The 22,226-nt window shown below is 39.4% G+C and overlaps 1 protein-coding gene across 2 annotated transcripts in view; it reads right to left on the bottom strand.

Moving 5' to 3' along the window:
• Nucleotides 1-1,343: 1,343 nt before the first annotated feature.
• Nucleotides 1,344-22,226, bottom strand: part of SETBP1 (SET binding protein 1) — a 372,459-nt gene continuing 351,576 nt past the window's right edge. For both annotated transcript variants that reach the window (XM_082667612.1, XM_082667613.1), the window contains one exon: nucleotides 1,344-6,691. In XM_082667612.1, coding sequence (XP_082523738.1) covers nucleotides 6,066-6,691 — 626 coding nt within the window. In that variant the 3' untranslated portion in view covers nucleotides 1,344-6,065. The remainder of the gene's footprint in view (nucleotides 6,692-22,226) is intronic.

The raw sequence follows: 22,226 nt of genomic DNA, 5'->3' as shown, positions 1-22,226 counted from the left end.
TCAGCACATCACTACTCTGTGGACTGATGAAAAACCCTAAAAGTTGAGCCAGTCAATTTCAGGGCAACAGCTTTGTCCCTACATGAGAAGCTGGTGGGAGGAGATTAGGGACATTCCTGGAAGTCCTTGCTGATTTCAGAAATACCAACAGTCTAATGAAAGAAAAAAGACTATATAATGCTTTAAATTTTCCTGGTTCAGTGCAAGATAGTTGGCAGAGGAGAGGGAAAAGAGGGGAAATTCTACTTTGATAGTTTGCTGACTAAATTCTCTGAGTCTCAGGAGACTATCTAAAGCATTAGGACTCCAACCATCCCAGAGGCTGCCCTCATAATCTACTCTTGAAGACCTATTCATTCCACTAGATTTCAGTTATTCCACTGTGCTTGCTGCAAATACCAAAAGTCATAATAAATGTCACGGTGGGTCAGGTTGATGGTTAGGGGCGCAGAGCTGCTTATAACATTTCCTACTTACCTTGCTGGCTTTTTAAAGCGGTGCATCAGAAGATAAAGCAAGAACCAAAAAATACGTAAATGTATGTATGTTTACAAGTTCTCAAAGTAGAATGTGCAACTTACACTTTTAAAAGGAGTTTTAAAACCTATTTCTGAATGTAAACTAAAAATTAGAACAGAAAGAGTAGGAAGAGAAGAAAGTGCCACCTCAAGGGCTCCACCCTTCTTCTGATACCCCATCACTCTTCTACCAATTGCCATATTCTGCTTAGAACTATAGTTCATCTTCCACATGCAGACCTTGTAAGTTCCTTCAGAGCAAGGATTGTGTATTCCTGGATGCTGCCCTTAGGGTCTTTCTCAGACCGGTAGCCTTTGGATAGGAGATCAGTAACTGCCTGTGGTTGATTAAATAGCCTTTCCTAACACTCCAGTCAAATTTTAAGGCCAGCCAGAGATCCATCCTTCAGCTATCTAACACCATGGGATATCTAGTAAGAAGGCCTTAACCCCCAACCATACTGTTCTTCTAAAATTTTAGGATAGGATGGGTCTCCAACATCTTACACTACATTTGGATTGCTTTCAGCAGAGTTCTGACTGGTTCTTTGAATCAGTCTTGGCTTTATGTCCAGGTATAATATATTCTGAACAGTAACCCTGTAAATCAGACTCAAATCTTGCCCACAATGTACTTCCCAGAATCATACAAAAGGCAGAAATTTGGTAAGAATTTTCTCAATGATTCTATATCCAGTTGGTGTGAGCAAAGACCCCCAAATGCTGTTAAACTCCTTAGTGATGTGAACCAGATGGAAAATAAAACAAAAGAATTCACAACTCATGTTAGACTGAATTGAATGTCTTTAATTTCACACAATGAATAACATATGAATAGGATTAACTTTTTTTTTTAATAGTTAAGTGCTCTATACTGTGCTAACCTGATCTGGTAGCGAAAAAGACTGAGCTTTCTTTTAGAAAAAATGTTTAAAACCCAACATCTAAGACCATGGAGGAGCATGACAGTAAAGCATGCCAGATGTATCTACGCCTCAAATAACAGCAAGTCCATGTTCATTTTAAATGTACAAAAATGCTTTATGAATAAAAACTGTTACAAAAAGAACATTTCAAACAATGTACAATTTTTCTTGCCTCTATATTCAATAAAATACAAATACATTTTTTGTTCTAAAATATGTTTACATACAATCAAAGTAGAACATGCAAATTACACTTTAAAAAAGGCTTTTAAAAACCACTTATGAATACAAACTAAAAATTAGCCAGCACGACTTGTAAGACAATCTTGTGCCCCATTTTTTTCTTTTGAAATATATATATACATATTTAACACATCATGTGCATTTATTATTTAAGAAATAGATTTTTTTTAAAAAAGGAAGAAAAAGAAAGACACCAACCTAAGCTGGAACTGCCCTTCTGTGTTGACCAGTGGCAGCTCTTTTCAATTTTCCCCCCTTTAGTGTTTATTATACCTGGGCAAGTGGGCAAGAGATATCCAGGAAGTTTCTTCCTTGGTTGATATGTGCTTCTAAGACTGTTCCCCAAGTGACTGAGTCCAAGAAGGGAGGCAGACTCATCAGTAGGGCAAACTCTCCAAGAAACAAGAGGCAGGGGGAGCCTGGTATTGTGGAAAGAAACTTTAAAAAACTCCAAGAAAATGCTACGGTATATTACAGTTCGAGTTTCTAGGCACTGTGATGACATTATCTGTAAGCTCTGGCATTTGGACCATTGTGATACTATAGGGTAGTGTTGAGAATAATGTCTATATTTATCTACTTTTACATAATGTGAAGGACTGAAAATCCTGCAATGTAACACTTAAATGGCTTTTGAGGCATTTCAGATTCTGCCACCCACCCCACCCCCCTCCATGCTACAGTTGGCATTTAAAGGCTTTGGAAATATATGTATAGATTTTAGACAGTTCCCAGGTAAATCTTCCTAGTGGTAGGGAAAAAATATTCTCCAAAAGCTCATTATCTGAATATTGTCGGGTAATAAGCTGTAGGAGTGGGATTTTCTACTTAAGTCCTAAAACCAAATCCTTTATGATCTCCATGTAGTACATCACCTTATACTATAATTCTGTCACCACTTGCTTATCATATTTATAGACCCAGCAATGCCCAGAACACAAACTCCGACTGCCGTCGGCCGTGGCCTCCCACTCCGGACAGCAGCCAAGTTAACAGGCTAACCCTGTCGGCCCTCAGTCACCTAGTCGGGGCTGTCAGTGGCTGTTGAGTCCCAGGCCTTCCAGGTCACCAGCCAGCCCAGACACGCCCTCCTTTCCTTCGCCCCGTCTTCCTCGGGCTGTAGCTGGAGCAGTGCTGTTAGAGGAAGTTAAACTCTGTTCCTCTCGTTTGAGATGAGGGGCTGAAAAGCAAGTGGCTCCCCAGCCACTTAGGAAGGTGGACCAGAGACCCATCATCACCTTCAAGGTGGTTTTTATACAGATTTCATTCTTTGCTCACCCCTAATCAGATTCCCTATAAGTGGGTTCATGCCTGCTTGCTGAAGGCAAGTATTCCAGGAAACAGAAAAGAAAACGAAGGAATTTCTCTTATTATGAAATACTTTTGGATCTTTTTATGGAGCCTCACGCATCCCAAATGACATTTTCTCTAAATAAATATGCAGCCACAGAAGGCAGTGTTGGGTGGCTACAGACCTCCACAACGTGGATCAGGAGAGCTGGGCTCTCATCCTTGTTCTGCAACCAACCAGATGTGAAACGAGACTGGCCCAATGTTGAGTCTGGACAGGAGAGGAGAGGCTAATGCAAAGTGGGTAGTTAGAAAATGAGGAAATGGTCATACTAATAAGATGGATTAGGTTAATGGAAAGCAAAAGAAAAAATAAAAGTAATGTGATACTGAGGGAGGAGCTTGATGGGAAAGAGGGGAAGCCCTGCAGGTGACTGGACTTGCTTCCACCTCCAAACAGCGGGTTAGCCTATCTCAGTTTTGCTCCTCTGCAGTTTTTCAATCTATCCTTAGGATCATATATATAGAGGATTTGCATTTGACTCACATGACAACTGTAGAACTGAATTTACATATAAGGTGCAAGTCTGCTGTATCTCTCCTGGAATACCTTTCGTTGGTTTGAAAATTCTAATGTACCCTAATTTGAAATTTCTCACCTACTAGAGGTTAATGCCAATTAAGCTTTAGGTCCTTCCTTAAGAAGCTTAGAGAGTGCCAGCTTATTCCCCTCTGCAGGAAGACTTAGTCTGCTCACAGATTTGGTTGGGGAAAGAGTACAACACTGGAAGGAAGAGGGGCAAAAGAAAGAATGAAATCAATTATTTTCAAAATCCAAAAAGGAGAAACCACTTTATGGTCTAATTGAAATGAAAATGGTTGCTCTTTCATAGCAATGGTGGGGTGAGCAAGGCTAATTTAAACCTTCCTCTTGAGTGACTTTGGAACCACTCAGACATGGCTTGGGAATGACAAATTGAAAGTGGTTGGTTTGATTTTGCTGTTCAACCTGTATGAAATGCCAAAGGTCAACCTAGGTCACAAACTGAGTATCTATGATATAAGCTTTGAAGAACAGGAGAATGCACTCCTTTAAACTTACATATTGCTGGGATTAAATGCAACTGAGCTAGTGGCAGCACATGATGTGAAGTCTGTGGTGACAGTGCAGAACAGGATGACTCTGTGGGTAATTTCAACCAACTGGTGGTGCCATGACAGAGCACTGATGTTTGCAAGCATATTAACCTGGGATTTTAAAGTTTACTCCCATAGATAACCCATCCCTTATTCTCCTATGTTCCCAAGAAAAATCCTTCTTTCGCTAAGGAAATAATGTTGTGTTCTGAAGTAATAATAAGATTTCCTGCCGTTTGCAATTTCCTGTAAAGAAACTTAATTTGGAGGTAAACCAGATATTCTAATTCCCATTAGAAAATTTAATTCTGTCTCTCAGTGTCTCTTTTTATAATCTATCATACCAGGTATTTGATGTCTTAGGAAAGGTAAGGGGAGGAGTGAGGGAGGAAATTGAAAATACTTTGAAATTTCCACATCTGACTTTTAGAGAACATCTATGGCAATGGAATAACTTCATATTCATTCTGAGTTTCTTAACATGTTTTACTTGGGCTGTGGAGGTGGATAATAGAGATGGAATATCTGTCCACACTAAACCAATGGCTAGAGTACAACTTGGATGAGAAATGTACAGTCGAAACTGACCATTTAAAAGACGATTTGTCACACACAGTTTGCATCCATGCAGACTGATAGATTTATAATTACATTATGTACAAAATGTTTCAGTTTATTAAGGCAACCACAACTTGGATACTTTGTCCAAGGTGGTGTGATACTATTGGAGTGGTGACACCCTTTGAGCATTTTCTTTTTTTTTTTTCCCAGATAAGAACACTTACTCCCATTTGCTTTTATGAAAAGAGACAATGTACTTTTATTGTCTTTTTGTTCCCTTTTTTCAATGACCTTTGATAGTTATTTGTATAAAAAAAAATCCACATACCAAGGCATTGCTAGACACTTGTCTTTCTGTGGGTCTGGGGTTTCAATTTTTGGTGATTTGTCAGCTATCCCATTTTCTATGGTGCATTAAAACCATTTTATTCTGCCTGTTCTTTGCTGATATGTTTTAAGTATAAAAATAACCTGGTTGACACCTGGGTCAATGTATCTTCGGATGCTCTAAATCACTTATTTTTAAAAGGCTCTATTGATACTAAGTATTTGTTTCACAATGACTGAAGTTCAAAGCCAAGTTCCTTGGGACAGCATGCCAAGGGTGAACATTACAACACAGGTAAGGTTTGCATTATTTAGGTGTGTACCAAGTTAAAGAAGGCAGCAAGTAAGTTAATGAAAAGGCATATGGGAGTACAATGGGCAAAGAAAAAGTAGGAACAGATGATTCTAAAAATCATTATATGTGTGATAGAGGAGACACACAGAAGAATTATGAATGCATGTCTAAGGTTGCCTATCACTACAATTCCACCCTCTGATGACGAGTCCATCTGAGAAACTGTATTGTTAACGTAAAGATTCAGGTCACCTGAAGATGATGTTGGTGCCCCAAAGCCTAGCCGAGCTTGAAAAACCAAAAGAAATAAAAACCAATTAAATGGAAGTGGCTTACAACAAAGCCAGCTGAGAAATTTGCAGCTTTTCTACCCTTGGAATGTTTCCTAATTGAGGGTGTTCCCCTTTCAATTTTCCTGGCCAGCAAATGCAACGGAATCAAGGGCGCACCTTGGATGCGGGAGGTCTGGCGGCTGTCGGAGAGCACCACCGTCTTCCTCCTCCTTGATGGGTCTTGTGCTGCCTGTCAAGGATCTAGCCATACTGAAGTGCCCCTTGGCTGGGAACTGCTGTAAAGCACAGACACACTTCTTTTGAAGACGTTCCCCTGCTTTGCTTTCCCAAGAGCTCCTGAAGGCTCAACCCCGTCATCTGGCCCGAGTCTGCCTGCCCAGCTTCGGGAGAGAAGGGCATTCGGACCCAGCCCCGGCTCACTGCACTTCCAATGCGTCAGTCTCCCCAGCCCCAGGTTCTGACGCCCAGGCCCACCCTAGGGAAGGACATCGCTCTCACTCCCTCGCGACTTCCTCTGCCTTTTAGCCTTCACCTCCTCTTCCTGGGGAAGGGGCTGCTGCGGGGGCGGCTGCTGCGTGGGCTGGGCCGCAGGCTGAGGTTTGTGTTTCCTCTTCCCGCCTCCTCTGGGGGTCTTGGGCAGAGGGGGCGGCGGGGGTGGCGGCGGCGGCGGCGGCGGCGGTGGGAGGGGCGGGGGCGGGGGCGGGGGCAGGGGAGGAGCCTCCCGGGCCATGTGGATGACCGCCTCGATGGTGGCCATGATGGTGTCTTGGCTGGCGGCCGGCTCCAAGACAAGCGGGCTCAGGCTCGGCTTCTGACCCCTTTTGCTGGGAAGGTCGATGCATTTTTCCAGCACCGGCATTTGGTCTCTGGAGTCCTCATCGAACTGCGTGGGCTGCTTCCGGGGACGCCCTCTCCTCTTCTTGACGAAGTTGTTGCCTGTCTTTGATTGTCTCTGCAGCCGCTTGGCCTTCAGGATCTTGTTCACATGGTCCAGGTTCTTCTTGGTGGACAGAATCTTGGTGTAGTTGCACATCTTCCGCACCTCGCACTGGATGGCTTCGATCTCCCGCCGCTTGAATCGCTTCTTCAGCGAGGAGCTGGCTGCGGGAAGGGAAGAGAGAAGAAACTGATTACAGGATGCCAGACTGCCTTAAACCTAGTCTTTTCAGTGACAGCTGGCATTATATTTGGCTATGAAGATTATGGAAAATTAATGCCATAACTATGACGCAGTACCCACTATTTCTTCTTTTTCCTTTATTAAAATTAAAAGTAATAAAAATAAACATGGGTTGAATATTATGTGTACAAAGCATTTCATTATTTCAGTCTCTACAACAATCCCATGAAATACACTTGTTCCCATTTTTAAGTTTGGAAACTGAGGCTCACACAATGTAGGAAGATCTACCATGGAAATCAATGTCAGAATCACAATATAAATTCTCCCATTACTTTCTCCTATCATAGCTTTTATTTTTTATTCAGCCCTTTGACATTTGATCTAATTCAATTTAGCATTAGGCTATACTTCATCTTTTTGTAAAAGATGCTGAATGGAAAAAATGACAAGCAGCCCTCTGGATCAAGCAATCTGGATCATTCATTTGTACCGTCAGCCTCGAAAAAGAGGTGCCTTGACCTGAACTAGAATATCTAACTGAACCTATTACATTTCTAACCCTCCTCCAATGACAGAGGGAGGATACTTTTCAGGAACACTCTATTTGGGATGATCCCATCTCTAATTTTTTCCCCAATGGTCTGGACTTGTCAGCTTGCCTGATGATGTCCAATTGACCAAGTCTTTCTTAACTAGTTCATCTTCTGGAAACCCCAAGGGAAATACCAGCCAGGTGTTTCTGAATCATTTACACCCATGCTACTGGGCTGTTGTTTGCAAGGAGCTCTTTTCATGTCCTGGTGGCCAGATGCGTCTCTATTTTATGAGCCAAACTTCTAGTCGCAGGAAGTCCTGTACTGCCGCCACTAAATAGCCTTCAGAACTGCTTCATTTTGAAGTTCAGACACCATAAAGTGTGAATGGCTTCAAGACGCAGCAGACCTTTCCTCCTTCAGATCGTTCTTTCTCCTTGTATTGTTCACTAGAGGCAAACGTGTACATACATGTGTATACACACATAAACACAGGCACTCACACACGTCCTGATAACCCATCTTCACACTGGCTCCTCCCTCTGGCTACTTATAAGCTTAAGAAGTGTGTCCTTAGTGTTTGCTGCTGTGATTTACACTAAATGCTCATCCCCAAAGAAGCCCATGTAGTTGTCGTCAACCCTACGAAACGCTGCAGGCCTAAAAACAAATGTGTTTCATTTTAGCATCGTGGTTTGTTGTGTCACCCCATATTTTTTCAACTACTAGTGGACCAGAAGAATAAATATCTTAAGGGAGATGAGGAAAAAATGCTGAAAACAAAGACACTGCTGTCACTTACTCTTGGGCACTCCTGCTTGGTTCTTTCCCTGCTTTTCCCCATTTCTCTCTCATGTTGTGCCCGACACAGATCTCCCAGAAGGTTTTATTTGAAGTTATTTATGTCACAAGTTTCATGGAGTGGGAAGCTCTGAGTTCCACAGGACAGGCCAAAATGGTACTGCTTTTGGCCAAAGGTCATTGTGAGACTTACTGTGCAATGAATAACTACTGAGCAATCTTTAAAATAAGTTATAAAGATCAAAATAGAACAAAGCCAGAGTGAGCTTCTGGCTACAAAAATAAAATTTTTGTACTTAGTGTTGTAAAAGGAAAAGCTTGCTTGATTTTAAGTTTTCAGATGCAGAGACCGACTTTTGTTGGTCTTTATGTCCCTCACAGGGCATAGCATGGTGCCTTGTACATGGAAGGGATTTAAAAACTGTTTCTCCACTGATGAATCACACTGATTGTTGCTGCCTTATAATCATATTCTTCTCTAAAGGAGTTTTAGTTTGGATTTTTAAATCGACCATTGCAAATATAGTGACACTAAGAGCAGGTCTCCATGTCAGAGCTAAGCCATTTACCTTGTCCACAGAGTTCATGAAGAAATGAAAACTAGTCAGAAATACCCCACAAAACATTTGGCATTATTCCAAATAAAAGTTCCACTTGCAGTTTACCTTCTTTTTAGTTTATATCATCCAAAGGGAAGAAAATGCTATCTGACACATAATACAGCATGCAGGTACAAAGTAAATCATTTTGGGCAATTAGTTGGCAATTCTTGACTGAGTAAAGCTTGACTGGAAAACTCCGTGAGCTGAGCTGGAGATCATTTGGGGCAAATACAACCAATGGATATTTCTTCTCAGTACTTTTATTTTTTAGCATGAAATGTCAAACAAACAAAAAGGAACCTAGTAGATAATTCCATATTCAATAATTTGTTAGATGCTGCATAATTTTTTATTAGGCCCTTGCATTGAAAAGTGATTATGAAATAAAAATTTATTCTGATTACTGTAAACCTACCAAACAATAATAAAAATATCATAACCAACTCTTTTGTACCCACCATTCACATTTAATAAACATTAACTTTTTGCCATATATGCTTTATTTTTTTGTTTAAGAAAACATTTTAGAGTCAGCTAAGTCAGTGCTCCATCATCAATTCCATTTCCTTTCCTTTCCCTGCTTGAATTTGTACTTTTACTGCATATATGTGAACCCATATTGGTAAAAATTAAAAGTCTGAAACTACCTAATATGTATAATTCTGTAAGGAAGTAGGAACACTTGCAGAGTGTTGGCAGGAGAGCAAATTGACACAATCATTTTGGAAAGCGATTGGGCAATAACTACTAGAGTTGAAGATGGGTGTGCCCAGTGCCCCAGAGATCCCAAGGCCAGGTCACCTCTTTTGCTCATATGTAACAGGAGGCCAAGGACATCCCTTGAAGCTCAGCGTATGTTCCAGAAGACTTAGAACAATATAAATATTAATTAAAAAGATAATGAAGCACTGCAATACATTCAAACAATGGAATATTGTATACACGTCTGTTAAAAGGAATAAAATACATATAAATATATCAACATGGTCAAATCTAAAAAAAAAACTTGAATAAAGCAAATAACAAAAGTATTTGTAAGCATATCATTTATGTAAATTTAGAAATACACAGATCCCTTGAATTTTTATTTCATTTTCAATATCCAGACGTGAAGGTTTAAAGTGACCCCAGTGCAGATTAACTGTGAGTCAAAGACTGGGTGGATGAGATTTCAACACTTCTTCCCTCCAAAGCTACCTTATGGGACTTTATCAAGTCTCTAGAGTAGCGTTGTCCTATAGAAATTCTGCAGTGGTGGAACTGGTCTATATCTATGCTGTCCCATACAGTAGCCACTAGCCACATGTGGCTACTGGGCACCTGACATATGGCAAGTGATTGAGAAATTGACTCTACATTTAGTTTAATTTAAAGTTAAATAGCTACATGTGGTTAGTGGCTACCATACTGGGCAGCTCAGCTCTAGACCTAAGTACCGCGGAATACAGAGGACACACCAAGATCCATTCAGTAAAGCACAGTCTGTGGGAAGCTCAGGGCAAACAACCTGGTGCCTTCAACAAATAAGTTGCGAGGTTGGGGGGGAGGGTGGAACTGTAAATTAAAAGAGAGAGGAGATAAAAAGATCATATTTGGATACTAATTTAAACAATCTGTCAAAAGAGATATTTTATAAATTCATGGAAATTTGAATAATGTCTGGGTGTTTCTTGATATTATATAATTATTGCTAACTTTCTTAGGTGTGATAATTGCATTGTGATCATTTTTCAAAGTACCTGTCTTTTAGAAATACATACAAAATTATTAATAGATGAAATCATATATCATCTGGGACTGGCTTCAAAATAATAAGGGAGGGAGGAGGGGAGTAGAAGTATTCCTAAAACAAGATTGAAATGAGTTGATTATGTTGAAACTGAGTGATGAGCACACAGAGGTTTATCATGCTATTCTGCTACTTTGGTATGTACTTGCTAGTTCCATAATACATGGTTAAAAAAATATAAATGATTAGTGTCAGTAAAACATCTTTCTCAGGATGTTAGGACTGGCGGGGGGTGGGGGGTGCTCTGGTTTTCATATTCTTGGGCTTTATTTCACCTAAATAATTTTAGAAGAATAAATGTCCTCAGTAAAGGGCATGCATAATCTCCCTAGAAAACTCCTGCTGGTAGCTACCCTCCTGGCTGAATGGGAGGAAAGAATGAATGAGCACTGTGCGTTTTATGTTGTGACCAACTGCATAAACATATGTCATAGTCCTATCTCCACTGAGGACCTCAAGTGTTGACTTAATATCCCTCTTTCTTTTTCACATTACACTTTTTGAGGGGTTTCACATCTACTGAACATCTGAATTTTATTTTGTCCTGTATGTATTATCCAAATTTTCAGTGTAGGCTCATTACTTCGTGTGTGAACAGCACCAGAGTGCAGGTCAGTAGGAAGGGCTCTGGGCAGGGACAGCTGGAAACCAAGCTGAACTAGAATGAACCTCTTAGCCCCTCTGGATCTCTCTTCATCTATTACACTGAACAGTTAGACTAGATGCTTCTGTATTTAAAGATTGCTATAATTCTTACCTATACTCATTATCTATTGCCTTACCAAAAGTGAGGTGGCTTTCTACGACATTTATTTCATCTAATAATTTTGAAATCCTAGTGTGGTGGAGAGGAGGGCTTTGGACTTGGCAGGGTTTGATATTCACAAATCTTTCTCCTTACTGCTTATGATTTCACTGTTCCTCTAAATGTTAACAGATTTTTCTCTCTTCAAATTGTTTCATTATTAGACAGTAATTTCTGGGCTCTTGCACCAAGATTGATTCCATATTTGCTCTCCTTCCTATAATTGTCCTATATCTTGCCTGTTCTTTGTTAGCCTTAAAGAATAATTATGAGTGGCCAAGGAAAAATATGAATTCATTTCTTCGTAACTCTGCAATGCAAATCATCTTGTAGACTTTTTCTGTACCTAAAATTGCCATGCAAATGATTGAGTTGGTTTTGATCCAGATCTAGATTTTCTCGTTGCTCCCATTATCAGATGATTGGCTCATCAGTGTTTGTTGATTTTGCTACTTCTTTTATGATAATCAAACACTGGACTTATCACTGCTTTTGCACACTGACTTTACACAGATGTTGTGTAAGCACTGTGAGCAAGGTAAGGGCTAATGAGGCTTAGCTGTATAGAAGTTCCTAAGAAATAGGTGCTAATGGTTTGGAGACTTTGCCCATGTGTAAGACACATTCTAGTTTTATAAACTTTTGGATGGGTCAGAGAGGGAGGCAAATTTATCTCTAGACTAATTAGAATTTTTCTTGCTGTTTGAATTGGGAAGGTAGAAATATTGGGGACTGCAGAACTGCCCGGAGTGGAGTTGCCCTCCAGACGGACAGGGCTGGAGAACCATCAGCCTCAGTCAAGGCACAGAGCTGCAGTGTGAATTGCTTTGTATGCTGATACTTAGAAGATTCTTCAAAGGCAAAGGCCATGTCTTCCCTCTGTACTCCCTGTTATTCACACAGCAGTACAAGATTTGGTATGTAGTACATGGGCAGCAAACACAAGTTCAAGAGAATTCAATTGTTTAATGTTCTCCCATGAAAATGTGCATTTTTTGGGATACTTTCGTACTTAACTCAATAATGATCTCGTTTTCCAAATGCTGCTTTTTATTTTCTAATGGGATATATGAAGCAACTTGCCTTGGCAAGCAATCTTTTTTCCTTCTTCCTTAGAATTTAAATTAACCTTTGTGTCCTGGTCTTAAAAGCTCGTTTGAAAAAGATGGCAAGTAGCCTTGGCTGGTGAGGCTTCTGGTGGTCAGAGCACATCAGAAGAGTCACTGCCCGTCATCAGCACACATGCTATATACCACTGCTTTCCAATTTGAAAGCCATAATTTAGAATTAAGTGTTAGCAGATGTGGGGCATTTGTCACGATAGAATGGTACTTCCATTCTGTTCTTAAAGTCACCTTAGTACAGTTTGGGGTTTCTCTGAAAATGTGACTAGCTTGTTTAATGCACAGTAACTGCTTGACTTTTTTTTTTTTTTTTTTTTGCGGTACGCGGGCCTCTCACTGTTGTGGCCTCTCCCGTTGCGGAGCACAGGCTCTGGACGCACAGGCTCAGCGGCCATGGCTCACGGGCCCAGCCGCTCCGCGGCATGTGGGATCTTCCCGGACCGGGGCACAAACCCGTGTCCCCTGCATCAGCAGGCGGACTCTCAACCACTGCACCACCAGGGAAGCCTACTGCTTGACTATTAAATGACAGCTTCCTCTTAGGGGTTTATTGTAAAAGAACATTCCATCTCAGCTGCAATGGAGTAGGAGACCCTGGTCTTTGTTTTGCTCCTATTTCACATTTCTCCATGGGAAACGTGAAGGTAGGAGGTGAGGAGCAGTTCGACTGATGGAGAGGTGAAGCGGTGGGTGTGCACCTGCATGTTTATGTGTGGGAGCTCCTCTCTGCCTCTCCAGATCTGATCCTGTTCTAAATTGGCAGCCTCTCAAGTGCGGTGCATGTTCCCAAGGAGGAAACTGGGCTGCAATAAAGACATATTATTATATAAATTATTTTATATAATAATATTTTTGTATAAGTATATAAAATATATAAAAATATATTTTATAATATACATATTTTATGTAAATATATGTACATATATGTAAAAATATAAATTTGATGTATTTAACTTTATTATATATACATTTTTATATAATATATAATTATATACATTATTTTAATTTATATTATTTATATCTTATCTGAAAAATAAGAACTAAGTTAAGCATTCTAATGCTTACTATATGGAGCGATGGTGGGTGATGCCCTTATTTGGGCTGCACGATGTGTCACCTGTCACAGTTGGGCATGAGGTTCCTGGGAAAAGAAGAGACCACATGCATTCAAGAGGCTGATGGCATCCCATCAGTTTATTCTCTTCAGGTGTTGTCAGGTCCTGAACATGGTTTAGAAAATTAAGATCTTTAAACAATAAAAAAAGCTTTAACAAAAAATAAAAATACTTTGTAATGAGGTCAGGAATATCCATGAAATATGTTATATACCACAGAGAGTTTTATTGGTTGCCTTGCAGCAAACTGTATAAAAGAGTTGCTATTTTCAAAGACAAATTTGGCAATTTTCTTCTACTTTGAGAGAAGTGTTCTAAATGTTTTCACCTTCTCAGTGCTGTCAATGGGCTGTCTGTAATGTTACCTAGCAGTTGTCAAAAAACAAAAAAAAACCCTTAATGTCCCTTTAGGGCAAAATGGGCAAAAAGTAACTGCTTTTAGAAGCAAACTCATATTATGGAGACAGCATTTTTTTAAATTGATTGGAAATGTTTCCATTTTTGACAATTTTGTTGCTGAAAATGATATTATAACCTATAATATCCTTAAATATGCAAATTAAAAAATCTTGTAAACAGAGTTAACTTCCAAATGAAGGGTTTCAGAGATTTGAACTCATTAAAAAAATGCAATGTCTTTTGAAATGCAAGACCATCTGACTGTTAATAAAGGAAGTTGGTTAGTTGAATTTCAGCAAAAAAACCCTTTACTTAATTGATGGATGGGATTGAAAAAAATAGTATTATGATATAAGCAAAATGATACGCTTTCTCCTTTTGGATCTACGTTTATGTGAAATATCCTTTTAACCTACAACATCTACTAACAAGTATTGAAACAAACTGAATTTGAAATGAGACCTTCAAATTGCTTAATCACAAGTGTTAGAAAAAACCCAAGATTTTCAAAAAGAAGTATTCAAACTCAATCACTTGGTCCTCTCTGAACCTTATTCAAAGTATTAATATTAGTAAAAATTTGTTTCATTAATAATACAGTTAAATGAAATTTAAATTTATTTTAAGAATATTATTTATTTCAGATTTATCTCACCTTTTAAAGTTTACATTTTAAAAGATGAGTACACATATTCTAAATATGTATTTACATGGGGTAACTTCAAAATTATGTTACCAATATCATTCATGATCAAAAATTTGAACTGCTTAAAAGTTTTCCTTTGTTTTTCTAGACTCTCGAAGACTTCATTCATGCAGTATTTAATCCTAGAGGAATTTAACTTTCTATGAGGGCAAGGCCTAAGAAGCCATTAAAGCTTCCTGAAGACAGCATGTGTTCTTTGTACCCCTCATAACAAAGAGCACAGCTCCTTTCTCAGAGTAGATGCTTGATTAATATTTCCTGCTAGATCATTTCAGATTGTAAATCCTAGAAGCCAAAGCCTAATCATTAATCTCCCTCTTCCCTAGAGCACCTTTAATTGAATTGCATGTAATTCCAAGGCAGTCAAGAGTGTCCCATCCATGGGACTCTGGAATGGGATTTGATGCTGACCTCCTTTATTCGGTAAGGCAGTTGTGTGGTCCTGGTCCCTAGGTTTTCAGAATCCTTGAGTTTTCTGACCACAGGGTAATAATGCCAGTCATTTCGTGAGCCTGGAATTTGGACAAACCAGCTATGGCTTTGGACAGATAAAGGCAGTGGTAACTTGTCTCCAGAGACTAAGATTTGCAGAGACTAAGATGAATAAGAACACTGCCAGATTGTTCAGAGAACCTCTAAGGAAGGGAACCAGGGCTTTGGCCTGAGAAAGCTGGGTGAAGGGTGAGAGTTCAGAGATCAGAGAACTAGAAACAGGGGCAACTGTATCAGCCTCTAAGGTGCACTGTGCATATTCTTAGTAGGAATTGCCCAGGATGAATCCACAGAAGAATTTTAACTCTGGGAGTTTTTCTGGGGGTGATACTTATTAGAGTCAGATTGGGTTGGCGAGGAGTGAATTGTGAGTGGTGGCACTCATAAACTGAGGAATACTAGGGACATTTAACCCCTCTCTGTTTCAATCAACTCTGGCTTTTGTATGTTGCATGTAGCTCAAGCCCCAGCAGACTGACTAGACAACGTGAGAGGCTGGATAGAAATGCAGTTAATGCCAAAAAGTTTGACGCTACATCTGTTGAGTCTCACAGCATGCCAGGTGGTCACACGGCGGGGGTGGTTGCACGCTCTCAAAGGGCTCTTTATATTTCTTCTTTCTTTCCTCTCAAATGTGGCATAGCAGTATCCTTAACCATAAATACCATCCCTTATATAATACTCCAACTATTGTAGATGCATGTTCATACTTGATTGTGAGAGATTTCCTTTCTTTTAAATTTGGAAAAAAAAATTAGAAGAACAAAGAATAATGTAACAAACATGCTCTCATGAAAATTTTCACATTTTTAATATTTAGGCTCAGATGAAATAAATCCTTATTGACCGTGCTAGAACTTCAAGAATTACATCAAATTGTTGGTATTCATGGTCTGTTTTCTAACTGGACTTAATAATTGCATTTGTTTACTTAAAACTCAGACTTTTGTTTACAATCTGTTTACAATTTGTTTTGTTAGAAAACATATTGACCAGGACGTTAGGAGAATGAAGTTCTCATCGTGACTTTTCACCCCTCAGTTCTCTGCCTTCAGACAAATCTCTTAATTTCTTGGCAGGACCCTTACTTCAGAATAAATATGATTCTGTAAAAATAGTTATACACCTCCAAGTCTTCTCTGTTCTAGGTAAAATATCCTCAATTCCTTCATCTGTGTCTCATATGAGATTACTTCTAGGCTATATTCCATTTTGATTACCTTCCTCTGGAGATTTAATCATCTGACAAATCCCACCTTAAATTTTGGTGCCCAGAATTGAACTGATTTTCCAAGTATGAAGCGATGAATGCATAAGGCACTACACTTCTATTAATGTTCTATTAATGTGAGCTACATTAAAAACAGACAACCAACAAAACAACCTGCATTTTTTTTTTTTGCAGCAATATCACACGGTTGGTTCATATTAAATGGAAGCTCAATTAACTCTCTTAAACACTTTCATAAGTTTGGCCACCAAACTTGGCCATTGCTATGTGGAATTGGTTTTTGAGCTTAAAAGCAAGCCTTCTATTTAAATTTACAAAATTTAATTTTATTGGTTTTAGTCCATTGTGAAAGTCTGGAATCTTATTTTTGTTTTCTCAGAGAGGGTCCATGTTTGTGAGGTTTCCAGAGAGTCTGAATACCCTCATGTCAACCTTCCCTTTAATCCCTCTGGGCATGATTCATGTGACTCAAGCGCCTGCTACTATTTTTCTCTTTATTGAAGTTTTTCAAGAAAAAATGTCAATTTATACAATAAAATATCCCTGAATTCTTCATAACACCAGCAAGCAATTTATACCCATTGCTTTAGACTTTCATATATTTTTGTGTCTGGTTAGTAGACAATGGATGTACCACAGAAACAATAATTTTGCATAGCCTACAGGTGTATGCCCAGCTCTATTATTTCTGCCAGAAAGGATATTGCATCTGACATTGGAGTGGGGAAAGAAAAGTCTTACATTTTTCTTTTATCCAGAGGCAATTCTCCTACCCTAGTGGGAAAAAAAAAGAAAAAGACAAAACAATGCTAGGTGTGGTTCCAGTGCTTTCCAATTTCAGCTGGAATTCAGTGAAATAAAGTCCTCTTCCTAAAAGCCATGAAGTACTCTCATTTCAACGTTAATCTTTCTGGTCCCCTGTACATTGCTTATATCTTTCTGATAGCACTTCACATAGTCTGTCCTGTTTTAAGATCATGGGATTAATCTGCATTTATCTCTTCTCTTAAGTTGTGTTTTCTTAAGGCACAAGGACCATATCTTAGCCATTCTTATGTATTCTTAGAACAAATATGGATTGAGCCCACTTTGTGCCAGGCGTTGTGCTAGGCACTCAGTTCCAACTTCCTCCTACTGGGGACCAGCACAAGCTCAGCTGACTTACTTGAAATGGAATCAATCCATATGACTCACCCTAAACCAACACTTACCATCTATTTTGTAAAATCTGTGTGTAAAATAGAAAAGGATTTATTGAAGGGGATCCAAATCACTGTAAATTAAACTAGATCTTCACATATTTTAGCGATTCCCTACTCTCCTCAGAGCACCACTAACTGTTTGGAGTATCCAAGCTATGACAAAAAGCACTGAAGTACTGTGAAATATAGACTGAAATCCAAACCACCCCATAGGAGAAGTGAAGCTTCAATGACAAAAACAAGTTTGGAACTTATTTAGCACCATTAAGAAAACCAGCTTGAACATTTAAGTCCACCGATTGATTAAAACAATGGGTCCCCTGGAAAAGGGAGACATGTACATATTATATATTAATTATGTAACACCAGAAATGAGAGAGACAGAGCCAGAGAGAGAGGAGGGGTGGGGGGTGGGGGGATGAATGGTCTTTTCATTGCTGAACATTTGGATCAGAATTATAATGGTTTATTGCGGGGGAGTGGTCACGTGCTCTCTTGGCAAATTATATATACATTCAAGTTGTGAGCACTATACCAGTAGGTTGGGGTTTTTGTTTTTGTTGCTATTGCTTTACCTTTTTTTTTTTTTTTTTTCAAATATAAGCTTGGACAGACTTAACGCAGCAAATACTTCTCAATTTAAGATTTGACAATTTAACAGGAAAAAGCTCATTCATCATCTTTCCCTTTTAGAAACCATAAATTATTGGCTCATATACCATGTGGCTCGGATTCTAGGAAAAGTTAGTGTAAACAAACCCAAGTTACAATGAGTGGAGTAAGAGAGTGAGTCATAAACAAAACACAGACATATGCTCTCATATAAATAAGGGCCTGGATCATCAGCTTCCCAAAGTCTGCTTCCCATTAATTACACAACAAAATGAACTTTCCATATGTAAAGCCCAAATCACTTAACTCTGGCAACTTGTACGAGACAAAGACCAGGATTGGACCTAAAAGGCGCTGACAAAAACCTGAATTTCAAAATAATGAAAGTTCTCTCAAAATATTTTCAGGTATTGGAGGGCAAGAAAATCCCTTGGAGGAGTGTTTCTGAGCACTGAAACTATTCCCAGCAACCCAGGAACACTGCTTGAGGCTGGTCTGATCCCCTGCTGAATTTAAAGGTAATATCAGGCTTACTCTCTTTTGTTCTGAGCTCTGTCATCTTTATGGGGCAAGTCCTGGGTCCAGGCCACACAGGGTGTTCACAGACATTGCTGGAATCACTGAACAGTTGAAATTCCCCCCATCAGTACTTTCTCTCTGTCCTTAGAAATTGTCCATTGGTACACAGACTCACGTTTCCTTATTGTTGTATGAAGGCTATCTGGTCTCTCTTAGTTTAAAGAGGTTTCAAGGAAACAGAACAATTCCTAGGGAAGAGGATTCTTCAACAGGTGAGAAACTTTGAGAGAGATGGTAAGCAGCTAAGTTCTCTCCTTTTGTCTCTTTCGAAAGTAGACCTCATAAAGCAAACTAATAGAGTTACTTACAAAGGACATTAAAATAACAGATGTCACATTTTAGGAGCTTGGGTGGGGGAGTGGGAGAAAAAGAATTTTTATTCTTTGCTGGGGGTGGGGTGGGGTGTACGTGTTCTTGGGTCATTCATTTACTCAATGATTGTTTTTGTAGCATGTACTCTTTGTGTCGTACCATAGACCATACAAGGTAAGTGGACAGCATCATCTCTGCTCTCATATGAAACTATGGGAAAGGGGGAGAATCTAATATTTTTGGAGAATCTATGGTGCAGTCTGCAGTACTTCACATATTTCCTCATTTAATTGTGATCACAACCATGTGAAGACATTACTATCTCTGTTGTACAGAGATGAAAACTGAGACCTCAGAGGTTAAATAATTGCCCCAAAGGACACATCTTAGAAGTCATGGACTCAAAGATTCAAGCCCTATTTCAAAGTGAATTTTATATCATATTTCCTTAAGAAGGCAAAAAAAGACAAGGAGCTGGACAAGAAATGAGAAAACCTGGGTTTCCTGTTAATTTTCTACTAATGACTGCATCAGAACATCAAATTTCTCTCAGTTTTACAATTTCAAAGGCCTTTTCTAACCGCCAAATTTCATAGTTGAATAACACAAGGTATTACTACAGATCACCTGCCCTACTTCTGCTAGACTAGGCCTTCTTGCATATTGTTTTGATCCTGCTGCTTTCTCCAGGTCAAATGCCTTTAAGGGTTCCCTATAGGGAGCCAGACAGCCAATATAATGAGTGAGGTTGGCCGGGATTAGGAAGAAAGGTGGGGGGAATAGGGGAGGACATGGGAAACTAAAGAGAATATGGCCCATCTAATGGGGCAAATGTTATTCTGTATCAATCATTGTTGCCAGGTAGGAATCTAAGCCCAAAGTTATCAGATAATATGAGTTTCAAAAAGCCAGAACTCTTGATTATTATGTAAATCTCCTGATGTTTACAATCTGCAGATTAATTTAAAAAAATGTATAAACCTGTGTAGGCCAATCAAAATACAACTGCAGACAGCTATTGGCCCATGGCTTTAGTTTGATATCACTGTCCTTCAGAAGGGTCACCATGACTCATTCTAGAATTTCAGGGACTCTAGGTTCTGACCCTAAACCTCTCTTCCAGCCTCATCTGCCATTATTTCCACATACACTCCTCTCTTAGAGATATCTGTGCTTTTAATTTGTTCCATCCTTAGAAGGCCATCTCAACTCTTCTCTTCCCAGATCATCTCAGTGTCCTAGTGTAATTAAATTACACCTAGGCCAGTATAATCTCCAGCTTTCCATTGAGAAGCTCATTCTGAAAATCCCATAGAACTTCTGAGTGAAGGGACACATTTATGTGTACAAGTTCCTCCTTCTTTGAATAAACACATACCCATGCACAGGTCATCTCAGTGTCCTCTGAACTCCCTTAGCGCCCTTTAGTTGGAAACTAATGATTTCTTGGTTGCTAAATGATAGCTCTGTTAGTATCTGAGATTATTCAATCTATTAAGTTAAAAATATTACTTGGCCATCTCACGTCTTAGAGTCAGGCCTTCCCAAATAGTGTGAAAGTTCTCCTAGGGCAAGCACTAATCTTTACTTGTATGTATCATTGTGGCAGGTACTTAAAAAATATCTGACAATTTTTAACAAAGCCTTATAGAAGTTCCAGTAAGATGAGCTCAATATGAAGCCCTAACAGGTAAGGGGGTGGGGTTTGACTGTGCCCTGAGATAAGGGTATTTGGAGGAGGTAGTGAGGATAAAACTTCTAAAGATAGTTAATGGGTATTATGATCTGAGTCATAACATGACTAAATTATGACTTAACATGATTAAATCCTGGAATGATATGACTTCATTTTTAACATGAGAGGGGGCATAAAATAGTGATCTATTGTTTTGAACATGGGATTGGTGCTGTTTCATTTCTTTCTCACTACTGCCTAAAAAGCAGAAATTATTTTTCTCATTTCACTGGTAAGGAAACTGAGACTCAGAAGTCTCATTTAGACTGTGACTCACCTAAGGAAATGAATTAAGTACTGCAGGCTATGCAGTAACACTGGTCCTTGAATTTCAAATGCAGTTTTCACTTTACGTCTGTGTGGTAGCCAGAAAGAGTCCAGGTTTCCTAATTCCTAGCAGGTAATATTTGTAATTCAGTTCACTTCTCTGAGCTGAATTTCCCAGCTGCAACATGAAGGGGTTTGCAGAGATCCGTTCTAGTCTATTCTAATCCAGTCTTGTCTAGTCAATTCTCGTTTAAGCAGCAGGAGAAGGAGGCCCCCTGGGAGGTGCTCTGGGATTATTCCAGTGACCCTCAAACGTAGAGTGGAGAGGGCTGCGGGTGAGTTATACCTCTCTCTGTGTCTTTCTGTCTGTCTTTTTCTCTTTGTCACACCTGTCTATTCTCTCTAAATTCTTTCTCCAGTCTCTTAGACTGACTTACAGTCTGCCTGGACCACTAAAGATCATTCTTAATGACGGTCATTACACAGTTCTTCCACGTTGCCTGAGGCCATTTCCACAGCAATAAGCAGGAAAGACCTTGTCCCCCCTCTCCACAGCTGGGCTCAGTATGCCAACTTCACTGGAACCAAGAAGTTTTTCAAAAACTCTCCATTAATTACAGGAAACCCAAAGCACTGTCCCCTCTTCTCATTAACACAGTTGCTTTCAGTTGCCACTACATTATCTCACCACCATTAAACCAACAATCTAATTAGACTTCTGGAAATGGAAAAAGCCAATGAATAAGGCAGGCGTGCCACTTTCATCTCAAAACTGATCATAAAATATTGTGCCCTTTTGTTCTCGTCCACATAAAATCTTCCCTGGAAGAGTGTCCTTTCGTTCTCTCCTATTTATAAAGAGGAGTTTGAATATTTGATATAAAATGAGTATCTTAACAGAAATTGCTTCATGTTTGGGAGGTTTTCTTTCCTGCATTTCTGAGCGTGGAGTCTCATTACAATAATCGTACCTGACTCCCCCTGAGTGTGATGCCTCACAGCCAAACCTCCCACTGGGTTTCAATGGAGGTGTGAATGATACTATCACTGGGAAGAAGGTAAATGTATTATTATGATTACTCGATTTTTAAGAGGGTCTGACTGTGGCAAGAGGTGGTTGGGAGTATAATCTGTACAAAGCATGCAGAGAAGATAAATTGAGTTAAACTTCTCACAGACACAGCACTTTCCAACCTGTCATTAAACCTT

The sequence above is a fragment of the Grampus griseus genome, assembly GCF_964374135.1.
Source record: "Grampus griseus genome assembly, chromosome: 12".
NCBI classification, from domain to species: Eukaryota; Metazoa; Chordata; class Mammalia; order Artiodactyla; family Delphinidae; genus Grampus; species Grampus griseus.
This window is presented reverse-complemented; position numbering and strand designations above follow the sequence as displayed.